The 26,863-nt window shown below is 39.5% G+C and overlaps 1 protein-coding gene across 6 annotated transcripts in view; it reads left to right on the top strand.

The window, feature by feature from the left end:
* Vapa (VAMP associated protein A) overlaps positions 1 to 21,463 on the top strand; it is a 36,433-nt gene extending 14,970 nt beyond the window's left edge. For 3 of the 6 annotated variants that reach the window (XM_078030442.1, XM_078030443.1, XM_078030444.1), the window contains exons 2-8: positions 3,600 to 3,752; positions 5,758 to 5,793; positions 6,568 to 6,671; positions 7,094 to 7,174; positions 13,048 to 13,182; positions 17,242 to 17,415; positions 20,701 to 21,463. In XM_078030442.1, coding sequence (XP_077886568.1) covers positions 3,600 to 3,752; positions 5,758 to 5,793; positions 6,568 to 6,671; positions 7,094 to 7,174; positions 13,048 to 13,182; positions 17,242 to 17,415; positions 20,701 to 20,859 — 842 coding nt within the window. In that variant the 3' untranslated portion in view covers positions 20,860 to 21,463. The remainder of the gene's footprint in view (positions 1 to 3,599; positions 3,753 to 5,757; positions 5,794 to 6,567; positions 6,672 to 7,093; positions 7,175 to 13,047; positions 13,183 to 17,241; positions 17,416 to 20,700) is intronic. The other 3 variants (XM_078030445.1, XM_078030446.1, XM_078030447.1) reach the window with 3 other exon arrangements.
* Positions 21,464 to 26,863: the final 5,400 nt, after the last annotated feature.

Genomic DNA, 26,863 nt, shown 5'->3' with positions numbered 1-26,863 from the left:
GTATGAGTGTGCCTTTCCCCCCACATCCTCGCCAAAACTTATTGTTGTCGTTTGTGTTCTTGTTGACTGCCATTCTGACTGGTGTGAGATGAAATCTTAGTGTAGTTTTGTTTGCATTTCCCTAATTGATAGAGATGTTGAACAGTTTTTCATATATTTGTTTGATTGATCATCTTTTGAGAAGTGACTGTTCAGCACCTTCGCCAATTTATTAATTGGGTTGTTTTTCTGGTGTTACGTTTTTTGAATTCTTTATATATCCTGGAGATTAGTGCTCTGATGTGCATGTGGTAGAAATTTGCTCCCAAAATGTAGGCGCTCTCTTCACCTCTTTGTTTCTTTTGCTAAGAGAAAGATTTTTAGTTTTAATCCATCCCATTTATTGATTCTTGATTTTATTTCTTGTTTTTTAGGAGTCTTGTTAAGGAACTCGGGGCTTAATCCCACGTGATGGAGATTTGAGCCTATTTTTTTCCTCTGTTAGGTGCAGGGTCTCCTCTGGTCTAATTCTTAGGTCCTTGATCCACTTTGAATTGAGTTTTGTGCATATTTATGAAAGATAGGGGTTCAGTTTCATTTTGCTGCATATGGCTTTCCAGTTTTCCCAGCACCATTTGTTGAAGAGGCTATCTTTTCTCCAGTGTATGTTTTTGGCACCTTTGTGTAGTCTGAGTTAACAGTATTTATGTGGGTTTGTCTCTGTCTTCTATGAAAACTACAGAACAGTAAATGACATTGAAGAAGACCTTAGAAGATGGAAAGATCTCACATACTCTTGGATAGGCAGAGTTAATATTGTCAAAATGGCCATACTATCCAAAGTGCTGTACAGCTTCAACATGATTCCCATTAAAATCCCAACGTCATTCCTTATAAAAATAGAAAAAGCAATCACGAAATTCATGTGGAAAAATAAGAGACCCAGAATAGTCAAAGCAGTCCTTAGCAAGAAGAGTGAAGCAGGAAGCATCACAATGCCAGACCTTAAATTATACTATAAAGCTAAAGTAACAAAAATGGCATGGTATTGGCACCAACATAGGCATGTTAGCTTTTTTTATTTTTATTTTTTGTCTAGAAAGACCAGAATCTATAATCCCTGGAGATTTATAATCACTAATAGACAATATCATAGCTTTTTAAAAAATTATTTATTTTTATTCCAGTTTGTTATATATGACAGTAGAATGCATTACAATTCATATTATACCTATAGGGCACAATTTTTTCATATCTCTGGTGGTACGCAAAGTATATTCACACCATTCATGTCTTTATACATGTACTTTGGATAATGATGTCCATCTCATCCCACCATCTTTTCCACCAATATCATAGCATTTAAAGACTACTGAAGAATATATCTAATTCTTAGGGATTTGATGAAAAATAACATGGTGGTTTTTTAAAAATTACCTGTCTTATTTTGGATAATTATTATATATTCAACTTGCAATTATAAAATCTAGGATTGTTCAGAATTAAAATTTTTTGAAATGATTTTTTTATCCTTTTACTAAGAACTTAGGCTTTTTAAAAATCCTGTCTGTGTTTGCTGTTAATGTTAGAGTCCTAGTCAAAATAGTGCTACAAAATTTTTATATTCTTGATTATCTGTAGTGACTTAAGGGCTTTGAGAATGTTAAGAAATGGAATTTGAGACCTTGTTCTATAAGTTTCAAGATGTTTTTGTGGATTCATGTGATAAAATGGACAGATGGGAATTTTCTTCTTTATTCTTATACCAGTTGTAGAGTAGAGCTGTTAACATTTGCTTTTCAAAAAATGCCAACAACTGAGAAACGGCGCAGGGGTGAGAGGGGACTACAGACTGGACGATCACCTTCACCATGTAATTCAGCCAGCAGTTCAAAGATCGAACTTCATATGTATAGTGTGTGTATGAATGTGTATGTATGTATGTCTCCCCAAACAAGCCGACCTGTTCTATCAGATGGATTTTACATAAAAATGCTTTTCTCAAATAGTTCTCTGCCTTTTACATTTTCTTCTCATTTCTATCTCTTGCCTCTCATCCCAATTCCAGATCTTTATTTCTTAGAAAATATTTTTTAACTCACAGACTAAGCAGCGAATGAAATCACTGACTTCTTTACTTAAAATGACTTTCCTTAAAATGTGAACTTCATACTTGAAGTCGGCTTTATCTCCTGTTCCATTGGGCAGCTAGTGTTCACATCTTCCTGAAGCCATTTCTTGTCTCCCTTTAAGTCTTTGTCTTAGATAATTTTCTAGCATTAACAAAATGGCATAGTTGGAGAATTTTCTCAATTGGAAGTTCCATAATATGAATATTTTAAATTGGTTATAAAATGCTTATTTTTGTTCATGATTTAAATGAAGAAAAGGTAACCCTTACAGTAGTTTTCTTTTGTTTTAACCTTCTAACCTTTTTAAAAAAATATTTATTTTTTAGTTATAGGTGGGCACAATATCTTTATTTTATTTTTATGTGGTGCTGAGGATCGAACCCAGTGCCTCACGCATGGTAGGCGAGTGCTCTGCTGCTAAGACCCAGCCCCAGCCCTTTCTAATCTTTTTTGGTTTGTTTTTTCTTGGTTCTGGGGATCCAGGGCCTCTTGCTTGGCAGGCTCTGCCACTGAACTACCTGCCTCTCTTTTTAAAACATCACTTATAACTAACTGATTCTTACTAAAATCATTCCCGATTGTGTTTTCACAGTTTAGAGTGTGAAGTTATTGCTTCCCATTGGAACAGTTTTTTAGGCTGATCTTCTGATCCCAAATTAACAAGTAATTAATTTTGCTGTCTAAATTAATCCGAACAATGCCTTTGACTTTTCTTTAAGAGCACAGTATCTATAATCTTTCCACCTTACCTCCCTTGGAGGTGGGTGTGCTGATTTTACTCAGACAGGGCTGGGTCGGGGTTGAGGAGGAGAAGCAAGAACGTTGTTGGAGGTGGAGTGGGGCCTTCAGATGTAGAGTTTTGCAGTGGGCGCCTACTAAAGTAAATTTGAAAGATTGGCACTGGTTTGAGGACCATGGGGAAATTCTGATATTTTCTTTCTTTCTTTCTTTCTTTTTTTTGTACTGGGGATTGAACTCTGGGGCACCTGACTGCTGAACCACACCCCTAGCCCTATTTTGTATTTTATTTAGAGACAAGAGTCTCACTGAGTTGCTTAGTGCCTTGCTTTTTGCTGAGGCTGGCTTTGAACTGTGATCCTCCTGCCTCAGCCTCCTGAGCTGCTGGGATTACAGGCATGCACCACCATGCCTGCCCTGATGTTTTCATTAATGTGGTAAGGACATATTATAACTATGCAGTTGTGGGCTTATTTCATAGATTGAAGCTTCCAAAAGACTTTCAAAAAATAGAAATAATTTATGTTCACTGTAGGTTTGTAAGTAGTGCTAAGAAATGAAGAAAACAGATTTGTAAGATCTGTTTTATCTTGAGAATAAGATAAAACACCTGGAGAAAGCTGCTCTTGGCATTTGGTAACATTTATATGTGTACAGACATTAATTCATAAACTAGGTTATATTTATTAAGTTTTGGATATTGCTTTTGTTGTGAATTCAACAAATTATTTCCCCCTCTAATCCTCACAGGCCCCTTCACAGATGTAGTCACTACGAATCTTAAACTCCGAAATCCGTCGGATAGGAAGGTGTGTTTCAAAGTGAAGACTACGGCACCTCGGCGGTACTGTGTGCGGCCCAACAGTGGGATCATTGACCCAGGGTCCACTGTGACTGTTTCAGGTGGGAATCTCATCCTGAAGTCAAGGCAGTTGTGAATGATGACATTTTATGATTGTGTCAAATTTGCTTTATCTAATGGTGTTTGATCTGGAGGGACGGACACAGTTTTTAAAGATGTTTGTTACCTTTCTGTATGCAGACTGCCACAGAAAACTTCTCACCTTGTGTGTGCGGGGGTGTGAGGCTAACTTGTCATTATTGCCAGTTTAAAATTTGGTGTCTGGTCTCTATTCCTGTACCTCACCACTGCATTGCTGCCCTTGTTTTGTCTTTGAAAAATGACACCGTTTTGGTAACTAGATCACTACATAGTACACATTATGAGCAGCTGTGGAAGTGTTCTAATTCTTTTGCTTAAAATTGTGCAGTGCCTCTTTTTTGCCTTGTTGTATTCAGTGACATGAGTCTTTACACCTGATATTGTATTAACAATGTCTTAGAAATTTTATTTTTATTACCCTTTTTTACTGTTTCAAAGTGTACTTGGTTCTCCCCAGATAGAGGCCCCTTCCTCCTGCTGTGGAGTATGTACTGGTGCTGTGGTTAACACCTCTGTGGATTGTTTCTTTTCTTCCCAAGGTTGTGCTCCTTGACTGCCTTCTAGGCAGCTGGGAAACGGAGAATCATGTCTTCCTGGTGGGGAGCCCCTTAGGCCTCACACGATCCGAGATCGTCCTCTACTTTTTCTTGTGTAGCAGTGCTCAGTCCCCACTGTGTTGGTGATGGCCGGTGGATTTTTACCCTCTCCCACATGAGCACCTCCAGGGTTATATAAAGCCTAGAGGTGTGTAAATCCTTATGAGTATTCCTAAGATGCTGGGAATTCTCTATCGATTTTCTAATTTTTAAGTCCACAGCAGATTAAAAATAGCAAGTTATACCAAGAATGAGAGCCTGGAGCAGACCCACTAATTCCCTTTTAGAAGTAGAACCTTACTGCAAAGCAATTATGGGCAGTCTTGGTGATACCAGACCCTCAAGGCACAACCTGGAGGAGGCTCTGCAGCTGATGTTCCTTGCCCCTGGGTTGAGGTGGCCTGGGAGAAGTGCTTTCAGCTGTGCTTGCTCAGGCAAACCCAGAGCTCTTTGGAAAGTGTATGGGGAATATGGAAGAGGAACACACGTGTTCTGCACATTGCTGTCAACATCTGTAAGCTGTCAACTGCATTGGGAGAAGGAGGAATTATTTCAGTCCATGTGGTTAAAAATGGTTCTTTGGTGCAGCGAATCATTATGTATCCCTAATACTATTGCTTTGAGGGTTTCATATTGCTGAAGTCTTACTATATTAATGTTTCTTTATGAGAGAAACATTTAGTTGATACTACTTCCAGAGTATTTTCTTCATACCTGGATTGTGAAAAGCTCTAAACTAGTCATGGCTGCACTGGTTTCTGATTCCTTCCCTCCAGCTAGCAGTTAGGCTTTTCTAGGGCTGAGTGTGGAGTCTTTCCACCAGTCCCTCATACCTCTGCTTCCTCTGGCAGCCACCTGCACACCTTATGCCACATGTTCATTTCTTTTTCCCCTTTCTGTCCCTGTTACACATAGTTTTGTGGATTTGCTCTTCTGATCTGTACACACTTACGTGTATTTTTGAGATTGATTTCTTTTTATCATGTGGTCTGCACTTTTTTTTTTTAAAGAGTGTACATTGTAAAGTTATACCAAGTTTTACATTTTCTTTGTATCTGTGGACTTGTGGTTGCTAGTGATTGGTTGGTGAAGTACTGGTGTAAACTGAGGCATCTATCTGGTGCATTTTCTGCTGCTATGGATTTGGCCCTTAAAAAGAATCTGAACCATGAAGGGAGTTAATGGGCTTCACAGACATACTTTATAGATAAATTTGTCTTATATAATAGATATTTCTTCCATTTGTCTTTTTGAAGATAACAGCTGTAGATTTTAGAAATAATCTAAGGATTAGTAGGGAAAAAATTTACATAATTCCCTACACATATATTTTTATAATTGTTGATTTCTTCTTTTTTTTTTATTCCAGTTCTGGGGATTGATCCCAGGACCTTATGCATGCTAGGCAAGTGCTCTCTCCCATTGAGCTACACCCCCAGCCCTTGTTTATTATTTGTGATTTATTATATTGGATTTATAAGTTTGGCATGACTTAAAACCACTTGGAACCTCTGAGCACCCTATAGCCTATAGATAATCATAAGTACTTAAAGAAAATGAGAATATTATTTGTTGGGACTCCAGAATAAGTTCTATACTTCAAGAGCTTCTGATTTTCTTTTGTACCTCGTTTTCTTAGAATCAGATTTAAACAAATAGGTAGCTTCTTTCTTGAGTAACTGTGTATTTAAAATCCATTTTAGAAATATTAGTTATGTTAAAACAACATATGAAGGTGAGTTTTAAAGTCACTGAGTATTTCTCCCGTATCTCAAGTTGGACAACTATCCCAGTTGAGATAATTACCGAATACTGAAATGAAGCCTAAATCATAAGTAGTTCTGATAAACAATTACTAGGTTTAATATATCTTACAAACATAATAGCAGTTGATGTTAGCAAAGTTTTGAAAATATCACAAACTTCAGTATAGAGGGGTCAGTCGTAAGTCATTGTTATTTGTTAATTTGCAGGTTATCAAAGAATTAGCAAATCAGAAAAGCGGACAGTTTAAATATAATTGGAATCCATACAGTAGCTTCTAGATGCCAAGTGTAAACAGTGTAGCAGGAGGGCTCTTGGCCCGTCTCTTGCACCTTGGCCTCTTGCTGAGGCACTGTGGGGGGAGTGGTGAACAGGCCAAGGCAGAAGGCAGAGTAATGTGTCCTTTTTTCTTCAGTGATGCTGCAGCCCTTTGACTATGATCCCAATGAAAAGAGTAAACATAAGTTCATGGTGCAGACGATTTTTGCTCCACCAAACACTTCAGATATGGAAGCTGTGGTAAGTCTAAAAGAAGTTCAACAGAATTTATTTTGGCGAATGTAGTTTTATATTGTAGGTTTTGTGTAGCTGTCAACAGGGAAACCTGATTTTTAAAATAGTAAACGTGTAAGTCTGTCTGTTATAGAAAATCCTGGTTAGTCTCAGGGAAGAATTTCGAAGTAATATTTCTTAGCCTATAATTGCTGGTGGTGCCAATGTGATTTTTACCTGACAGTGATAGTAGGCCTGGGATCACCTAAGAGTTCCGTGAGGTTGGCGGGTACGTTATTATGCAGCAGTGTTGCTGTCTTCTCTGCAGAGACGCGTATACTCTTCGGCACTCTAGGCAGCCTTATTGGTTCTTTAGTTGTCCCTTAGGTAGCACCTGTCTGCTGAGCCCTGAGCTCTTTTGTCTCATGTCTGGTTTTGTTTGTTTTCAGTGGAAAGAGGCAAAACCCGATGAATTAATGGATTCTAAATTGAGATGTGTTTTTGAAATGCCGAGTGAAAACGACAAGTTGGTAAGTAGTTAAGTGTAAGAAAATTGGACCTTATTGACCTTTGTTAGATTCTTTGTTTTTTTTTTTTTTGGCTTCTGTTTTTGACCTTTAGGGTATATGTGCTATGGCTAGTCCACTTAATGAAACTTAGTGCTTTTTTAAGTTCAAATAAGGTGATATGCTTTTTTCATAACCTATTGCTCATCCAAGAAAGAAAGAAATACTCACCTCTTTGGTCCAAGGTGCAGAATGGGGACAACTTATTTAATTCTAAGTTTTGGCCACTTAAACCATGTCTAGTTCTCTTTTAGAATGAGATGCATACATATATAAGTATATTTAGGGAATGGATATAAGCTGCTTTTTGGCAGCTACATTTTGGCAGTCTTGGGATAAAGAATTTAATTTATATGGATACATATTTATGCAGGGTTTGGCCTTTCCCTTTTCCCACTTTTGTTTTTGGTCAAAATCGATGTGATTTTATTTATTTATTTTTTTTAAAGCATTCCTTTAGTTGTTGATGGACCTTTATTTATATGTGGTGCTGAGACTTGAACCCAGAGCCACAGATATTAGGGAAGCGCTGTACCACTGAGCCACGACCTCAGCCCATGATTTTATTCTTTAGTAAATAATTTTTTGTTGCTTATTGATGAGTATGAGGAAAATAGATTATTGAGGTCTGAGTTGGTAGAGTGTTCAGGAAGATCAAAATCAAACCAGTAGTCTGTGAATGTATAGCTGTTTTGAAAAACTCCTAGTTAGAAAAACACCTAGAAAAGCAGGCAGGATTTACTACAGCGAGCCCCTGTGAACCTGTTATCATCTCAAATAATTACTTATTCGTGCTTGATCTTATTTAATTAAACCCTACTACTTCCCATCACTTGATTGGTTCTAAGGCACATCATAATTTCATCTGTAACTATTTTAATGCATATTTTTCAAAAGAGTTTTTATAAGGATAAAAGTGTTTTAACATGAAGACCATTATTATGCCTTTAAAATTTGTTTCATGAATATCAAACTGTCCAGGAAGCATTCACATTTTTCTCATACCAGATTTTTTTTTGTAGTTTGTTTGAATCGAAGTAAATGTAAAGTCTCAATGGTATTATGGATGAGGTGTGTCTTACGTCTTGTCATCTTGAGATCCCTCCCTTTTTCTAATAAGGGAACTTGATTGCCTAGACTTTTCCCCACTTTTGGTTTTTGCTGATGCATCCTCATAGCCTCATTTGACTTTGTCTGTCCTTGGCATTTCCAGTAATTGGAACTTGGGTCTGGTGCCTGATGAAATCCAGCTTTGTTATGCTGAGGGTAGGACTGGGCAGGACCTGAAGGCGCTGTTCTCGCTAGGAGGCACTGTTCTCGCTAGGAGGCACAGCACCACAGCCTCTCCCTCTGGTGAGAGTGGTTCTTATCCAGCATCCCCCCAGCGCAGGCAGCATGCCAACACTGGTAGGTGGGGAGTCTTGCTGCATGCATCTGTGTAGATGCTGCTCAGTTTCATACAGTGCACTGGATAGCTGCTGTGACAAGGATTTGCCCAAAACATCAGTAATGTTTTGTATTAGTTCATTTAAGGTTCTTTAAAGGTGACAAGGATTTGCCTAAAACATCAGTGATGTTGAAATTGTATTAGTTCATTTAAGGTTCTTTAAAGGTGATGTTTTGTTCCTACTTGATGTACTAAGAATTCTTGTAGTGAGAAACTAGTGCTCATCTAACATTTGGTGATTGAATGATTTGAGTTTATAGGGGCAGTAAATTCTCTTAGTTACAGGTTTAAAAAGGTGAGTCTATTGGCAAGCCTCCCTGTGGTGATGCAGTCCTCCTCTTCCTCACTTATACTTTCTATACTGTTTAAATAGAGGAAGATTTGGATTCCTTTCTGTTGTTGTTGGCTCTCAGATTGGTTGGGAGTAGGTTTTGCAAGTTGATCTTTGGTCCCTTTGACACTGCTAGTCTTTGGTACTTTCTTGGTGTCTAGCATGGCAGGGTCTTTCCAGGCCTAGACCTGAGCCACCTGTTCCTTCAAGGAGTTCAAGGCCCTCTCAGTGCAAGATGGCACATCTAGGGTGAGATTGATTTTGAATTTTATTGGCATTTTTATCAAAACATTCTTCTGACCAAGATGAGAGGGAGACCCATTTGTCTTTTGAAGGTACTCTTTCACATGGCAGTTTTAGTGGTAAAATCATGTCAACACATATGATGATGTGGGTCCTTTCATTTCTTTAATGATTGCACTTTGTGGCTAGGATATGTTTTTGAAGATTTTTGAATAATTCAGAATATGAAAATTGTATTACTGATTCTAAGAAGAGTGGGTAGTTATTTGTATGAGCCAGTTGAGGTAGTATTTTGATACAGCAGCACTGTAGATATGGGTTATGGCTCATGGCTCGTTAGCCTTGCTCTTTTAATTTTTGATGGACATTCTTCAATTATTGAAATTCACTTTCAAGTTTTTCACATAAAATGAGACACACCACTTTCAAATTTATCAAATAAAAATGTATGAAAATCGTGTATATTGTATACAGGCTTGAGATGACCTTCATTGATGAGTGTTTATGTTAAGAAGAAGAGGGGATTAAATATACCTTTTTTTTTGTTTTTGTTTTCTTTCTTTTTGACAGTAGTGGGCATCAAACTTCAGGGCCTTGTGTGTGCTGTGCAAGTACTGTACCACTTGAGCTACATCCCCAGACCACGGCTGTGTTTTTATATGGCAGTTTTCCCCAAAAAATGAACTTGGCAGAGTTTTATGGTCAGTTGAGTTTGAAAAAGTACTTCAAAGACCATGGCTACCAGAAGGGATCATGTTGTGTATTTGAGTAATATAGGCTCTGAGAGGGTCTGCAGTAAGTAAATATATGCAGACCAGCATTTAACAATTTAATATAACATAAGTAACTTTTGGATTATCCAGTGTTCAGAAAAATGCCCTTTGAATATATTATTGCTACTTAAACTCATTCTTGTTGTGCTGCTGACCTTCAGATTCTGCCAGAAATGTATGTGTGTTCACGATAGCCTGGCACAAGCCAGTTTTGTATGTTGGATGATGGTAGGACTTTCTGTCAAGTCATCAAGTCATCTTGTCCTTTATGGAAAATGTGAAACTGAAGCACCAAATCTGAAGTCTTCATGACAGACTGTGTTTATGAGAAAGCTCTTGTTTACTTGTTCATAATGACGAATAAAAATGAGACTTGTTTTATCTATAAAATTACATGGAAAACATTTCCTCCATGTTACGTTATGTGTAGTTAGACTGTGTTGATAACTTCTAGTTCATAATTGCCAATATGTGAAGTTGATTAAACTTCTTAAGAAGTTGTATTTGACATTATTGATTTCTTTCTAGCTGTCATAGATAGGATTACTTAATATCTCCTTTCTGTATATGTTTAGCCTAGGTTTAGTATGAAATTTATCTTTAGAAAAGAATGTTGGGCATTATTGGATAGTATGAGGTCTAGTCAGTTTTCTTCGGGTAAATTGATAAAATGTTCTACAAAGTTGAATTCTGACTTAGGAAACTTGATTAAAGATCACATTCCCTTACTCGAAGGATATACATTTCTAAATGTGAGAGATTGATGGAAATGTAATAAAAGAATAGAGGACAAAATGTGCTTTTTCGTTCGTAGTTATGATTGTAACAGCAAATTTTTTGAGATCTTTTTTGACTCTTTTGTAAGTTAACTTAGCCCTTCTGGGGTTGGAACTCAGGTGTGGTGCTAGGCAAGGAAGGGCTCAGCCACTGATTGATGCGCCTGGCCCTGTTTCTGTTGTGTGAAATATGTCAGCACTGCTCATCTTGGCTTGAGCAGGTGGCTGCTGACAGCGTGGCCTGATGTATGAGTCTTGGTGGCATGTGTGATCCACATTCAGCCTTGTTCATTGCTGGCCGCACAATTGTGAAATGATGGCCACAGTCAAGCTAATGTGTCAGCTTGCACTGTTACCAATTCTTTTTTCGGTCATTTACTTTATAAAGAGTCTGTTACCAGAATTTGATCTTCATAGTCAAGAATTTGGATATTTTGGAGAGCAGATAGTTTGTAGTAGTAGCTAGATCAGTTGTTGATGCTTGTTTCCTCAAACGTGGCACAGGTCTAGGTGATTTTAGTTCAGTGTGTCCCACTCCTTCACATTACTGCCCCACTAGATTCTTGCCCTCCCAGTAAGTCTGCAGGCCTTTGAGTGTGGTCATGAAAGTATGACACACTGTTTTGAGAGTCATGATCTTTTTAGGTGTGCTGAGAGTTCTTGGGCATTTACACACTCTGAAAACAATGGGAAGAGTTGTGTTTTATTTCTCCAGAGATTTTAGGACATTGAATATTTAAATAAGAAAATGATTGAACTTTTGTGATCATCTTGTAAGGTATGAAAGGAGCCAGCCTTAGAAGTGGAGTGGTTGGATCTGTGTTTTCATTTTAACACTGTAAGAAATTATGTGTGACAAAATAGCTTTTATTTGAACCATCCATCATTACAGTGTGAGTTTCTTTTTGGGAAATGGCTAATTAGGATCATAGATAGGAAGGCCAAGGAGACCCAAGAGCACTTTTGTTTTAGAATAAAATGAGTTAGGATTGTAACTTTCTCTGGACAACAGGTATACATTACTACTATCCTCAAGTACCCTTGGGGGCATGGTACCTGGTGCTAGGGAATGGCAGGTATGTGACTGGGTGTGTTATAGTTCACCAGGGGCCGAAGTGGCCAGTGCTAGCACTGGAGTTCAGCACGCTCCTGGGTGTGGACAACTGGAGGGAGGCAGGGGATACTTGGGTGTGGACTGTTCTGTAGAACGGGGTTCTTGGAACCATGAACTTCACCTAATTTTTGACAGTTTTATATCATGTAGTGCCTAATGTCGAATTAGTGGTAATTTTCCCCCAGGATTTAATGTGAAATATTTATAACCTGTGTAGTGTTTTGTGTCCAAGAATTTAAAAAAAATTTTTGTGGTCTTAACTTCACTTGGCAATTTCCGGATTTCTTTAGTATTTAATTTTATTTATGCTTTTATTAGCTTATGATGACATTTTCTAGAAAAAAAATAACAGATTTGTTTTAATGAAGACTTCAGAACAATAAAATTTCAAGGGTCATATATAGAAAGGCATTTTATGGTTAAAAATATATTTTGTTTTCTAAGACAGAAAACATATTTGATACCAGTAAGTATTATTTCAGAGTCTATTCCAGCCTTTTTATAGAATATTATTTTTGTCTGTACCAAAGGAAATTGAAGAGTTATAGAGCTGTGGAGTTGTTAACTCCAGGTTCATTGTTCTGGGGTGTGTGTGTGTGTGTGTGTGTGTCTGTCTGTGTCTGTCTGTCTGTCTGTCTGTCGAGTTTCTGAGTACAAAAAGAGGTTTGCATATCATTGCATTTTTGAACTTCAAAGGGAAAAAATGTTCAAGTTAAGTGGTATCAAAGGTAAGAAAACATGGAAGTGCTCTTTTGTTTTTCACATTGACAAGTATAAATTAGTAAAAAAAAAAAAAAAAAAAAAAAACCCAGAAAAAACAAATGTTAAGAACCACAAAGTCAGAGTTATTCGAAGTTATTAATTTTAGGACAGTAAGAAGCTATCATAGTGTATGTAGTTAACTGATCATAATACAAATAGATCATAGCTAATTTTATTTGAGAAATAATATAAAAAGCTAGTTCAGAAACTTGTATTTTTTGCTTTCACAGAGCTATTATTTGTTCATATTGTTTCTTATGTGTAACACATTTTTATAGAGTAAAATATGAATGTTGTAGAGCCTAATACTGTCTGTCAGTCATTCCCAGTATCATACAGGAGAAGGCAGAATTTGATTGAATCTGAGAATGTGTTTCCCATGCCATCTCAGGGCATAACTCCACCAGGGATTGTTTCGACTGTCACCTCAGGGAGCAGCATCAACAACACAGTTGCAACACCTGGCAGTTTTCACACGAAGAGTGACCCCAGGGGACTCAATGTGTTCAAACAGGAGAAGCAGAAGGTTTGTCACAGGGAGCTAACAGTCTAGGCGTCTACTAGTGCTACAGTTAAAGCAGATAAGTGGTATTGTGTGTTATATGATGTGGATAGAATTGAATTTTTGAACTGTTTAAGATTATAATAGAACCACAAAGCACTTAAAATCATGCACACTGATGATTCTGTTCTAAAAAAAAACCTTATCACGTAATAAAATTGCAGTAGTAAGTAGGACAAAGTAAGTGTGAACATTATTAAGCTGGTGTAATTTTTCCTGGGAATGAGATTTGGAAAGCACGTGCTAACCAAGGCTTTTCTTGCTTATCTGAGTCAAGTCAGCAGGTGTAGCTGTAAAGATGGGAGCTGGCAGGCACTGCTTTCCAAAGTATTTGTGTTTATATAAAAAAGATAAGTGAAATTATACTTTATATTTTGTTATCAAGTACAAATATAATAACCTTTCTGTAACTGTCATTGTTGATGATTTGTAATACCCCAAGTTAGGAGAATTTGTAGCTAAAGCCCTCAAGTCCTTAGTTATAATTTTAATATTAACGTTTGTGTATGTGGCGTGTGTGTGCGTGTGTGTACTTAATATACACTTGGATAAAATGCCACTCTATGACTAAGATTAATGCTGACTTTGGTGGAGGAATGGGTGTAATATGATTCCTTTTATCATTTTTGCTTACAGGAAACTTGAGAGTTTTTTAACACCCCCTCCCCTTTTGCTGTACTGGGGACTTAAAAGGGTGCTCTGCCATTGAGCTACCTCCACAGTCCATACCCCTCCCCCCACCTTTAAATAATTTTGAAGCGGGGTCTCACTATGTTGCCCAGGCTGACCATGAACTTATGATCCTCCTGCCTTCTAAATCGTTGAGATCACAGGCCTGTGCCACACTGTGTGTGGCATAAAGCATGCAGTTTTAACAGATTGTTTATACTTCGATTTGGCTTACAATGGATTTACATGCTAATAAGGCTTTGAAAATTATTATCCTTTATCTAAATGTCTCATACTTTTTTGTGATTTGTAGTTAAACTGATTCTGGGAATAATGGTCCTAGAGAAATAGCAGATTGGTTGTTAGAAAAATGATTTCAGGCAACTTTGTTATTCAATTCATGGTTAAGGTTCTAATCCCGATGTTCATATCATAGGACCCCTGTCAGCCCCACTCCCTCTGTGCTGCTGTCCCTTACTCTGAGAATGCAGCCTTGTGTTGGTGACATTCAGTTCCTTTGTTCTTCCCAGGGCTTGCAGTCACTCCTTTGCTTTACACTTGACCTTTCCCCTTCTGTTTCCAGGCTGGGGCTCCCTCTATCTAATTGCCTTCAGTGGAATTGTTTGTAATATTGGAATTCAAATTCTGATCCCTTTTGAGAAGGAGTGCAGAGTATAGATGGAGGGACTTCCACAGACAGGCTAATTAATATAAAGCTGTGGAAGAATGCAATGTAGTACATGTTGTCCTGTCTTAGGTAATCCACTTCTTGACCTTTCAGTCTATTCTCAGCCGCAGTATTAAATGTTAATGTAACGTTACTGCCGTTCTTCAGTTTATCAAGAGTCACAGCATGTTGAATCCTTCTAGTTTGCTTGTTTCATGGTTCTCAGAACAACCAGTCTCCTCTTTCTAGACCAGTCTGAAGCACCTCTCAAGGGACAAGCTGTTTCCTGCAGCCGCCCTCACTAACGGAGCTCCTGAATGGAGGCATTCACTTAAAGTCACACCTGCCTAGTGCTTCCCATCAGGCTCTTCAGATTGTCACTACGTGAATGACAGCCCTCCCCCATTACCCCCAGCCAAGTTAGGTTATCTATCTACATTAAATATACTTAAATAAATTAGATTTCTTTGCATCTGCTATATATATTGACTGGTTTGTAGGGGCTTAATAGTATGTTATGTAACTATTCTGTGTAGCTTGTCTTATAGATTTGGCTCAAAGTATATTTAAGCTTTATTATGTATCCTTTGCATTCTAGTCTTAATGGTTATTCTCCATAAGTTGGGTATGAAATATATTGTTATAAAAGCAATATAACAACATTTAGAAAACTTTCAATATAGAAATCAACATCTGATTCCATCACTATAAGAGGATAATTCATTGATGAGTTATTTAAAATCCCACAGAATGGGAAGCCTCTCCTCAAACTCCTAACCAAAGTGAAATGTTTGATAAGGCACAGAACAGAATTCTTAATGGTATGTTATATTTTAAATGAAAGTGAAAAGATGTGCAAGCAAATCAATAAAGCAGAATGATATGCCTGGAGATTTTATAAAATGAGTATGAGAAACAGGAAGAAAACATGAGCCTATGTTGGGTTAGTGATTTTTAAACTTTTGAGAATTTTCATTTAAAAATAAAAATCCAGTGGTAAAGAGCTCAATGATTCTTTAATTCCTCTCACTGTTGGCCACATGTGTGTCTTCCTGATGTTTTGGTCAGCTTTCTGATACGAACATGATTTTTTCTTCAGTTCTTCACTAGAACCTGAAGATTGTTTGTTGCCGTATTATTGAACATTGCCTCCTACATGTAGGTAGCAGAAGTTGGCTTTGTGCTAGGATGCCCTTTGAGCACACTTGGACAGTCATTTAAAAGTTAATTTTAATTAGGGAAAAGAACAGGAAAGAATACTGGCAGAGAGCAAAGTCTACCTGAAATGGACTTTTAATAGTAGAGGTGGGATTGGTTGCTCAGTGGGGAGATGAAGGTGAAGAACGAGAAGGCTAGAACAGAAAAGCTCAGAGGACATTGAGTAGGCTCTGAGCCCCTCTCAGCCATGAAGCCTGAAGAAGAGCGGACAGGTATGGAGAGGAGTATTCCTATGAGGGTCGACCCTCGGAAGCCAGTTTCCTCCCTGAGACACACCCTTCTGCCTCTTGCGCAAATTGTCTCTTTACCCTCTGCTCGCCTTTGACAGGAGGGATGGTGTTTTCCTGCAGCTTCTATGAGTTCTGTGGAAGGGCCACAGCAATGATTTTGCAGATGTCTTTGTTAGCAGTTTACAGCTGAGTATCTAGATATTTTATCTTAAATTTTTTTTGGGAGGGGGGGTTTACTGGAAATGGAACCCAGTACCTGTACATGCTAGACAAAAGCTCTATACTGAGCTACACCCCAGGCCTGTGAGACTTAACCATAAAACATTTAGTTAAAATGAGAAGGAGGGCTTGCCCCACTGCTGCTGATGCCGTGTGTGGTGGTGAAAAGGGTGTTGGTCAAAGGGTTTTGAGGGGATGTGCAGGCACTGTGCGTGTATCTCTAGCCCTTCTCACCAGCTTGATGTGGTTAGTAGTGTCAGGAGGGAGGAAGACTTGGCCTTAGTGTGGAAAGGACCTCAGGTGCTACTTACTCTTATTCCACAGTGAGCCCCACATATTAAAGCTGACAGTATTACTAAGGGTTTAAGGTTTATGTTTAGATCATAGACTTCTTAAACTCCTTCCCTCTTTCTCTGCAAGAATATGTTTGTGTTTATCACCTCCATTTCAATATTTAAATTCTTCATTTACTGTTTCCCATTAACAGAAGCGCTTTCTTTTGAGTCTTTTTTGCTTAGGTAGTTTCTGATTTCATTGTAATGATTAGGATAATATCCCCCCAAGTCCCCAACACCTCTTTGGGCAGAATCTGAGCACTGAAAATGACCTTCATATTTTGAGTGTTGGCATCATCCGGCATATTTTCATTGAATAACCAAAGTGTTGGGGTTAGAGATTAAATGCAAAGGTAAATGGTTCTTGCTGTCCCAACCTTTGAAGTGTTGTAGGAAAGAACTTCACAGATACATGATTGTGATGTAGGATGAGTGCTGTGGTAAGGTAAGTGCCAGGGGCCGTGGGAGTAGAGGATGGGAGTGCTGCCTATTTAGCTTCTCTATTGCTGGTACTTAACTGGTTTAGGACTTTTAAAATCATTTGCATATAACCATACTATTTGGTATAGAAAATCTTATTAATGAAATTAAGAATTGTCAAAAGTTTTCAAGAATTTTGGGGAAAGGAAAGATGTAGAATTTTAAATGGTTGTTGAGTTTAAAAATTCTCCATATCTTTGTACAGAATGATATGGAACCTAGCAAAGCTGTTCCACTGAACGCATCTAAGCAAGATGGACCCATGCCAAAACCGCACAGTGTTTCACTCAATGATACCGAAACAAGGAAGCTCATGGAAGAGTGTAAAAGACTTCAGGGAGAGATGATGAAGCTGTCAGAAGAAAATCGACATCTGAGGGTAAGTGTTTTGGTTGAAGGAGTCGGAGGTGCACCCCCCAACCATTTTACAGGCCATCTTAGTGTGTCCAGAATCACCACTTCCTTCTTCCTCCCAGTTAGACTGTGTTCTGCCTTGTCCCCATCCTTGTCAGCCTGTCTCTTTCCCGGCTCACCCTGACCCTCCTGGCTTTAGCAGGCAGACCTCCTAGTTAGTCATTTGTGATCTGCCGGGGTCTACTCACTTCCTCTGGTTTCTGCTGACCTTGTATCTCTGTATTGTCACCCTAACTGCCTGAGACGTGTTGCTTGCTGTCCTCAGCAGTCACTAGTTGCGTGGAGCTGTCAAACATAAGTTCAGACTAGGTGTCTGTGGGCATAAAACACAAGGTAGTGTTGAAGACTCAGTACCAAAAAAGTAGAATCTCTTTATTGTTATTTACTGAGATAAAAATATTTTGGATTTACTGGGTTGAATAAAATATATTACTAAAACTTACCAAGCTCTCTATTTTTAATGTACAGTGGAAATGTATAGTGGCACATGGTTCACGTCTGCAGCGCACAGTGGTCTGTGTTGACACACTTGGGCTAGGCTGTTCTGAGGAAATGCCTCCTGTTATCCCTCTTTTGCTCTAGCATAGGCTCTTCTGACTGCAGGTGAATCCTGTCCCTTTCCTCACAATACACACCGTGCACAACTTCACCTGGGACGCAGTACTGTCGTCTTCAGGGTAGTCTTCTCTCCCTTCAGCAGGAGCATGGTTGAGGCCTGTCGCTGCCTCTGTGCCCAGCTGGCAGTGCTTCTTGGGCACGTGCACAGAGTCGTTGTTATGTGTTTAAGTGGTGAACTAGATGACTGGCAAGGGAGGCTGGAGTTGACCATGTGCGCAGTTGGTGAATGATTTGCTTTTGGCAAGTGATTACTTGCTTTAAGACCTGAGTACTTTTAAATTTTCTTTTAGCCTGATCACATCACAACATGATATAAAAGTGTATATAAGGAAATCATCTAAATTCTGATATTTAGTCTGCTTTGATATTCCTTCTGTTAAATGTACTCAGGAAGTACACTCTGAATTGAGGCACAGTATCTTAAGTTGATCTCTGAACTCCACTGAAGAATTCTTTGAATGGATGTTTGGGACTTATTTCTTCACATTCCATAGCGCCTCCTCAAGGTCCCCAATTCCAGAAAGTGGAAAGAGTGTCTCTCACATCCACACACCAAGGGGCTTTAGGATGATGTGCTTTTTTGCTTTTCCTGCGGTGACTTCTGTTCTTTGGTGAAAGGTGTGCTCCTTAGGATGCTCTGCAGACTTACTCTCAAGGTCACTGCAACTGAAGGGATGGCATGGGTGGGGAGGGACAGGGAATAGGTAGGGGAACCAGGGACAGCAGCAGGCAAGGCTTGGTTCCTGGCCTCTGCTCTTACATGCTGATATTCTAAATGCGATTTTATTTGAAAAGGATTCTACTGTTTAAAAAAAGAAAAATGAGACACCCAGAAAGATCACTGGCTTATAGAATGAACCCTAGGCCCCCAGTATCCCACACAAGGCCCATCATACTGTGTTGTCAGATTTGTTCTTGCTTGTGTCTGGTCATTACTCTCTGTGACTCCTAGTCCTGTGATAATTCAGTCCAGATTGCATCTCAGTCACCCACTAGGCTTTTAAAAAACAAAACTATATACTCCTAGACCTAGGGAGTCAGAATCCTGGGAAATAGTTAAAAGTCTTCAGATGTTGGTGCTGTGTAGCTGGAGCTTATTGCTCTTTTTACTTGGAACTTCTTTTTACTTTGTGTAAGATCAAAAAAAGTCCAATTCCAGAAAATCTAGTAATGTCTCTTAGGTATATTAGTCCAGTTAGTGCTTACGGATGGTTGCTCCTTGGCTTTTGGTGGAATTGCATACTGAGAAGCCCTTCATAACCTGAAAATATCAAAAAGTCAGACATTGATTTGATGCACTCATCAAGCATCCCAGCTTAGGAACAAAGCACACCGTAGGGTGTTGGTGGCTCCCCTTGTGATCATGTGGCTTCAGGCATGGCAAGAGAGGACTGTGCCCTTTTTGTTTATACTGGAAAGAGGTCAAAGTTCAGAGCACTTTTTACTGAATGTATGTCATTGTCATACTACCCTACAGTCAAAAATTGTAAGTTGAACCATCATAAAGTTGAGGATCATGTGTTTATAAGCAGAGTAGAGCAATTGTGTGAGACAAGAAAGAGGAGCTTGCGTTTGAGACTAGGCTGGTGGGGGGTGTCAGTGTTTCCTAGTGTGTGCCCTGCATAGCATGGGGCATCTTCGCTGCCTCATGCTTTGGGCCTGTGCCGCCTTGTCATGAGAAACCCTGCTCCGTGGTACACAGACTGTCCTGCACTTGCTGTGAGAAGCCATTTCATTGGAGGGAAGTGGCCTATTGCTGCCTGGATCCAAGTCACTTTGACACTAAAGGCAAGACATCAGTCTCCAGTCCAGGTGCAGAGCTTCTATATGCCGCTTTTAAGGAAATGTGACTGTTCTTGCTGTATAGTCCATACCCAGAGCTCGCCCTCTGCACACCAGCATTCCTGCTTTGAGTTAAATTTCATACTGAAATCTCCCTGGCCCCCAAATCCTGTAGTGTCCCATCTCTTCCCCCTGTTCCTCTGCCATGTGGGTTCCTGAGCCAAAGTGAACCAATAGACTTGTCAGAAAATCTAGTAATGACTGTGATTGGGTCAAGACAGGTGTAACCTTTTTTAAATACCTTGGGCCATCATAGAAATAAATGTATGTACATAATTATGGTTAACAGATCTTGCGAAGGAAACAAATTTTTTCAGTTTCAGTTTTATTTGTTGATTGATTGTGGTACTGGGATTGAACACAGAGACACTGTACCACTGAGCTGCACCCCTAGTCTTTTTTATCTTTTGAGACAGGGACTTGCCAAGTTGCTGAGGCCGGCCTTCAACTTGTGATCCTCCTGCCTCAGCCTCCTATGTTGCTGGGATTTCAGGCCTGGGCCACTATGCCTGCGTCATTGAGGTATAATTTATATCCTGTGAAGACACTCCTTGGGAGTGTATGGTTAGTGATATTTGGGAGATTTAGAGAATTGTGTAGCCATCACTATAATTCAATTTTTCAAGTCTTTCCAAGACTCCAAAAAGTTTCCTAACGCATTGGCAGTTATCCTTGCTCACTCTGCCCCTAGGCAAGCCCTGATCTTTCCATCTCTATAGACTTAACCACCCCCCCTTCCAGTTGTGTATGTTTGTTTTTAAAATCTTTTTCTGGATTTTTTCCTCCGCAGGATGAAGGCTTGAGGCTCAGAAAGGTAGCACATTCGGATAAACCTGGATCCACCTCAACTGCGTCCTTCAGAGATAACGTCACCAGTCCTCTTCCTTCACTTCTTGTTGTAATTGCAGCCATTTTCATTGGATTCTTTCTAGGGAAATTCATCTTGTAGAGCGAAGCATGCAGAGTGCTATTTCTTTTTTTTTTCTCTTGACCAGAAAAAGATTTGTTTACCTACCATTTCATTGGTAGTATGGCCCGCGGTGACCATTTTTTTGTGTGTACAGCGTCATATAGGCTTTGCCTTTAATGATCTCTTACGGTTAGAAAACACAATAAAAACAAACTGTTCGGCTACTGGACAAATTGTACATTACCAGATCATCACTAGCAGATGTCAGTTGCACATTCAGTCCTTTATGAAATTCATAAATAAAGAATTGTTCTTTCTTTGTGGTTTTAATAAGAGTTCAAGAATTGTTCCGAGTCTTGTAAATGTTATTTTAATAATCCCTTTAAATTTTATCTGTTGCTGTTGCCTCTTGAAACATGATTTGTTTAGATTGCTAATCCCACTCATTCAGGAAGCGCCAAGAGGTGTTCTGTGGGAAGTGGTGCCTCTTAGTGTAAATCTCCCTCTACCTTTGCTAATATCATGGCAGAACTTTTCTTATCCCTCGTGAGGCAGTTGTTGACTGAGTTTTTCATCCTTACAATCCTGTCCCATGGTATTTAACATAAAAAAAATAAAACTGTTAACAGATTCTTGCTCGATAGCCTGCTTGTGTCCGTGGTGTCATTGGAGGGGGACCAGTGTCCACTGTGTGGTGATTGGAAATTCATGGCGCTCCATTCTCTTGCGTTGAAACCCGTCCAGATGCTACCTGATTGTAATTTATAGTCTGTGTTTTATTAAGGAAAGGAATGGATAAAATTTCAGCTTTTTTTTATATTTTGGAAGATAATGGTCTTTTTAAGAAGTATAAAGTAACCAAATGCCACGAGAATAAAAGTGAAATGATTTTAGTGTGTGTGTGCCACGTGGCTTGCATTTGTTTCCTTTACCCCTTAGTAGGTTCTTTAGTGCCTTCTCAGGAAGGACCTACTCAGCTTGAAGTGTTTTCAACAGCTTAATCATTCTTATTACTTTTTAACATACCTCATAGCTAAAAGTTAAATGACTTCTTCCTGCCCAATTTGACACTCAAATTTCCATTGTGGAAATTTAGTGTTACTGAGTAAACCTGGAATTTTCTGGGGGAAAAAATTAGTCTCCTTCGCAAGATCTGTTAAACATGTGAACTACATTCTCAGTATGGGTGTTCATTATGGGGTCTGCCACTTTCTGCAATTATGTCTTCCTTTATTTTATTTGTACTATTCCAAAATAAAAATTTTTGGAACCAGAGAAAAGATGGTCAGTTTTCAACTGAGTATAGTGTAGTATAAGTGAATTTTTATTCTTGAACATAGGTGTTGGTTTTGTAAAAGACGCACACTCTACGTGAGGGAATGGGGTTTGGGGGCTACATGTGGTGCGGTGAAGCATGGCAGCTCAGGTCACACATACATTTTGTAAAAACAGTGAAGTGTGTTCTCAGGTATTGTGTTACTTTTTATTTCAAAATTGTTTTGGATTTGTCAGATCCCATGCATTGTTATTTTGAATAAAAACCTCTTGCTTGTATCCAAAACCTAAAAACAGTGGTGCGGAGACATTGCTTGCCTGCTGTGGGTCATGTCTCCACTGCTGTCGGCTTTGTTGCCAGGTAAAGACCCGGGAAAGTGCTGCTAAAGGAAAAGGGAGTCTGGCAGGTGCAGTGCTCTGGAGGCTGGGGCAGGAGTACTGGGAGTTCAGAGCCAGCATCAGCAATGGGGAGGTGCTAAGCAACTCAGTGAGACCCTGTCTCTAAATGAAATACAAAGAACTAGTGCTGAGGATGTGGCTTGGGGGTCAAGTGCCCCAGAGCTCAATTTCTGGTACTAAAAAAAAAAAAAAAAAAAAGTCTGACATTTTTATCCTGTAAATGCACATCAGCAATCCCTTGTCTTAAAACTCTCCATGTAGTCAGCGTCACTGATGAGAGTATCAAGCTTGATGATTCACAGATACCTTTAAGAAGGTTTTAGGTTTTCAGAAATTAAGCAAAATCCTGTCTTATTGGACTGCTCCTTAGAAGTCATTGTGCTCATCCCCTTTGTTTATAGCTGAGGAATCTGAGGCTTTCCCAGAGCTTAGAGTTTTCCTTGCCTCCCAGGTAGAGGCAGAGCTGTAACTGGAAACTTGTAGGGGAAAAACTTATTTGACGAAGATGACTGTCCTGGTGAGCAGAAGTGCCCTTCAAGGTGCCTGTGAGACTTCCCGTCCTGTGGAGTGGCGCTGGTGCTCAGGCCGGCCACCTCCCGGCTGGCCACACCTGCACTGATGGCTGTGTTCTCAGGAAGGCATCTACAGAGTGCCTCACGGGCTGGTCCAGGTAGATTGTAGTCTGGACAGCACCTCACAAGTCCATGTGGCCTCCAGGGCCTCCCCAGTCGCGTGTGCTGAGTACAGAGTTCCTTTCTGTGCTTGTCATTTGCTCTGTGAAGTGTGCTCAGATGGGCTACCTACAGCCACCCTTCCACAGGGTCCTGCTGTATGTATCCATGGATGGTCTGCAGGTTACGTGGGCTCCACTGTCAGGAGTTTTTTTCTTGAGAACCTGCTGCCTGGTATGTGTGGAGCGGGTACTCAGCAGCCAGGCCTTGGGTTTGGGGGCACTGGGAGCACTGCTTTCCTTCCTCCTTTCTCTCACGTGCCCTACTTTTGCCCATTCTTGTATTTATAAGAAGCAAATTTAAGAATTGCGTTCTGAGTGTGTGGTATGTTACCTGTAAACATAGAAAATACACTTTGAGAAAAAAGGGTCAAATTTAGGAATTCTGGTCAAAATAATATTTTTAATTTCCTTGAGACGTCCTCCTGAAGTTGTTACATGCTGGGGGGCTGTGACCTTTGGAAGTACACCATTATGTCTAACAATAAGGTTACAAAAACCCCCACATTGTATGGAGTATGTCCCCTAATTTTGGTCAGCCACTGTAGACAGACTCAATCAATTGCTTTCCCAGAGCTTTGCACATTTCTGTCCAGTGATTTTGGTGTGTTCATAGATTTTAAAAATTTGACCTTTATGAGTGCTTACTGTAGGAAAACAAACAAATACAGGTCCATAGGCAATCTTTATTTTCTAGCTTTCAAGGGAAGGTAAACCATTATTTATTGTGAATAAATAGACTTGAAAAATGGGATGTGTAATTTTCTTTTTCACAACACACAAATTTTGCTTCCACATAGCACGATGGTTTGTGTATTAGCTCACAGCTGGGTGTCTGCTGGGACTGGGGTCTGATGGCAGGTGTGCTCCTGACCTCAGGGTACTTCTTGGTAGGAAATGAGAGCAGCTGAGTTTTCAGTTCTGTATTTGGCAGCCTGCTGTGGGGGAAGTTGAGCTCCAGGGGAGTTCTCTGCGGGACAGTGAGTGACACCTTGGGAATGTCCAGCCTGCTAGGGATGGTGCAAAGACATTTGAATATACATCCCTGGGGAAAAGGCATTTTACTTTCTTCTTCCTGCATGTTGGATTGCAGAATAACGTGCATTTTAAGCAATTTGGAAAGTAAATGTAGAAAAGGCCAAATTCTGCCCTCCACTTGCTATGGACATTCTATTTCCCTGTAATATTAAACTCTAAGCACATCACACATTATATACTACTTTATCCTATTTTTTCATCTTGATCGTTTGTCCAGTTTATTGAAAACCAAGTGTAAGTGATGACAAAAGTATTTTGCTTTATTTTTAGTCACTTTCTTTCTTAAGGTTAGGGATATTTTACAAGGGCTCACTGGGTTGGCCCGCCTCCTCCTGGTTATACATACAGCCCTATCATCAGACTTTCATTTTAGAACCAAGTTCTTGTTTTCCAGTTGTTACTATGTGGAACACCCACCTAGGACTTTTATTTCCTATAATATGGTGAAACTTTTTCAGAAATTTTTCTTTTAAACAAGAAATTGGAGAGGCCGGGGTTGTGGTTTAGGGGTAGAGTGCTTGCCTAGCATGTGTGAGCAGGCACTGGATTCGATCCCTGGCACCACATAAAAATAAAAACAAAGGAGTTGTGTCCATCTACAACTAAAAAAAAAAAAAAAAAAAAAATTGGAGGAGTCCCCTCTAAGCATGGCTTAGAGAGCCGCCTCTGTGAACTCAGGTTGCTAGGACACAGGAAAAAGGCTTTTACTTTGTAAATAAGTGGGAGCTGTGAATGCCAAAGCAGGGCAATTTTGAGAAGTTTTTAATTTCTAAGTGCAAGTTGTGTGAAATTATAAAGCACTTTGAGGAATTTCATGAACGTGTGATTTAAGTGTCCACCTAGGAGATGGATTTTGCTTCTGTATTTCTCAATATTTAGTGATGGTTTTCAAGGTGCTTGTTGCTGTGTGTCAGTTTGCTTGGTCTTCACAGACCTCAGGAGGTTACCTCCTGGATGGCAGGGATTTAAGTAAAGGGAAGGGTAGGGCTTAGGTAGTCTGGTGCAGGGCTGAGGTCCTCAGCCACCTGAAGGAATCTCCTGTGTGCTGGTCAAGGCAGGTGTCTCTAAAGAGGAAATAAGTGTGATAATTTTGTGATGCCTTTGTTTTCCATTAAAGACATAGGTATTTCTCAGTGATGTCTTCAAGACATTACAGGTTTTAAGTTGTCAGACTTCCTTTTTTCCTGTTTATCCCCAGAAGTAGTGAGCGGGGATAAAACACTGCTCATCATTTCAACCTTGAACGAAAAGCCAACATGAACATGTTTTCCTTCAGAATTTGATGATGGTTTAAACCAAGTGACCAGGTTTTTAAAACTGACTTCAAAGTTAACATTCTTGATACTGTTTATAGTTACAAAGAAATGACATGTAATAATACTTAAGAAACTTGAATACAGGGTCATTATATTTGGGGGAAGAAAAGTTACTGACAATAGTAAGTTCTTTAAAAAAAGTTGAAATTGCAAATTAAGTAATGGAAATCTGTTTTCATGTTCTGGAGCAGTAAGTTTTCTTAGTTCCTTGTTTCAGAAAAGTAGAAGTTTGTTATTAGGAATTACGTAAAAATTTTTAATATAATTGGCAAAGTTCTTTTTGTATACTATTATAATTCAATGTATATTACTAATTGTATATAACCACTCGATAAAAATGAATATCAAACTCTGAAGTAAACAATGTCACTTGAAAAGTCTTAGGTGTGGTGACATACCTGTAATCCCAGTGACTCTGGAGGCTGAGGCAGGAGGATTGCAAGTGCAAGGCTAGCCTCAGCAACTTAGCAAGATCCTGTCTCAAAATTAAAAGGGCTTGGGATGTAATTCAGTGGTATGGCACCCCTGGGTTAAATCTCCAGTATAAAAAAATAAACCTTTGGAGAATCCAAAAAGTCATTTTGCAAAGTACTTTGCAAAAGTGTTTCTTTGGGTACTTTGAGATCAAAAACATTTTATAAGACAAAGTTCAAGAAATCAAGTTCAGGTTTTCTTTTAAAAGTTCATTGATCATGTTTAACGGTGTCAAGTAATTCTCATCCCTCTGATGAAAAATGCTCTTTGATTTTGGACTTGAATCCATCAGTGGTTGGGGAGAAGTTTCCCTATGTATGTTTTAGGCAATGGTTTCTTGCTGAGATAGTAGACTCTTGTGAGTGGTAGCTAGTGAGTGGCCTGGGAGTTTGCAGGTGGCGGGGTATTGGAGTGTGAACTGCAGAGTGCTAGTAGGCAGAGTGTTCATCACAGTGTCTGCATCTCCAGGCGACGAGGGCCGTGGTGGCCGTCACTCAGCGTCCAGAGAGCCTTTAGCATTTGTGCATTTGGGTGGGGAAGTGGACCATAGCATTTCCAACAGCACTTAAGCTCCTTGGAGACTGCTGAGCTGTCCTCCAACCAGCTGTGTCCTGGTATTTGGGTGGAGGTTTCGGACATTAGGCATGAGTGTGTGCCTTGAGGGGAAGCCTGTTGACATAGCTAGGTCACTGTTCTGCCCTGTCACTTCCCTTGTGACCTTGGGCAATTTTTCTCTGTTCCAGCTTCCTCCTCTGTACAGCAGGTAGCAACCATCATTCACTGGACAGAAGGTACTAAAGGGGTGTGGCTC

Source organism: Ictidomys tridecemlineatus, chromosome 13 (assembly GCF_052094955.1).
Source record: "Ictidomys tridecemlineatus isolate mIctTri1 chromosome 13, mIctTri1.hap1, whole genome shotgun sequence".
Classification (NCBI taxonomy): domain Eukaryota; kingdom Metazoa; phylum Chordata; class Mammalia; order Rodentia; family Sciuridae; genus Ictidomys; species Ictidomys tridecemlineatus.
The sequence above is the reverse complement of the archived record's forward strand: the minus strand, read 5'-3'. Positions and strand labels throughout refer to the sequence as shown.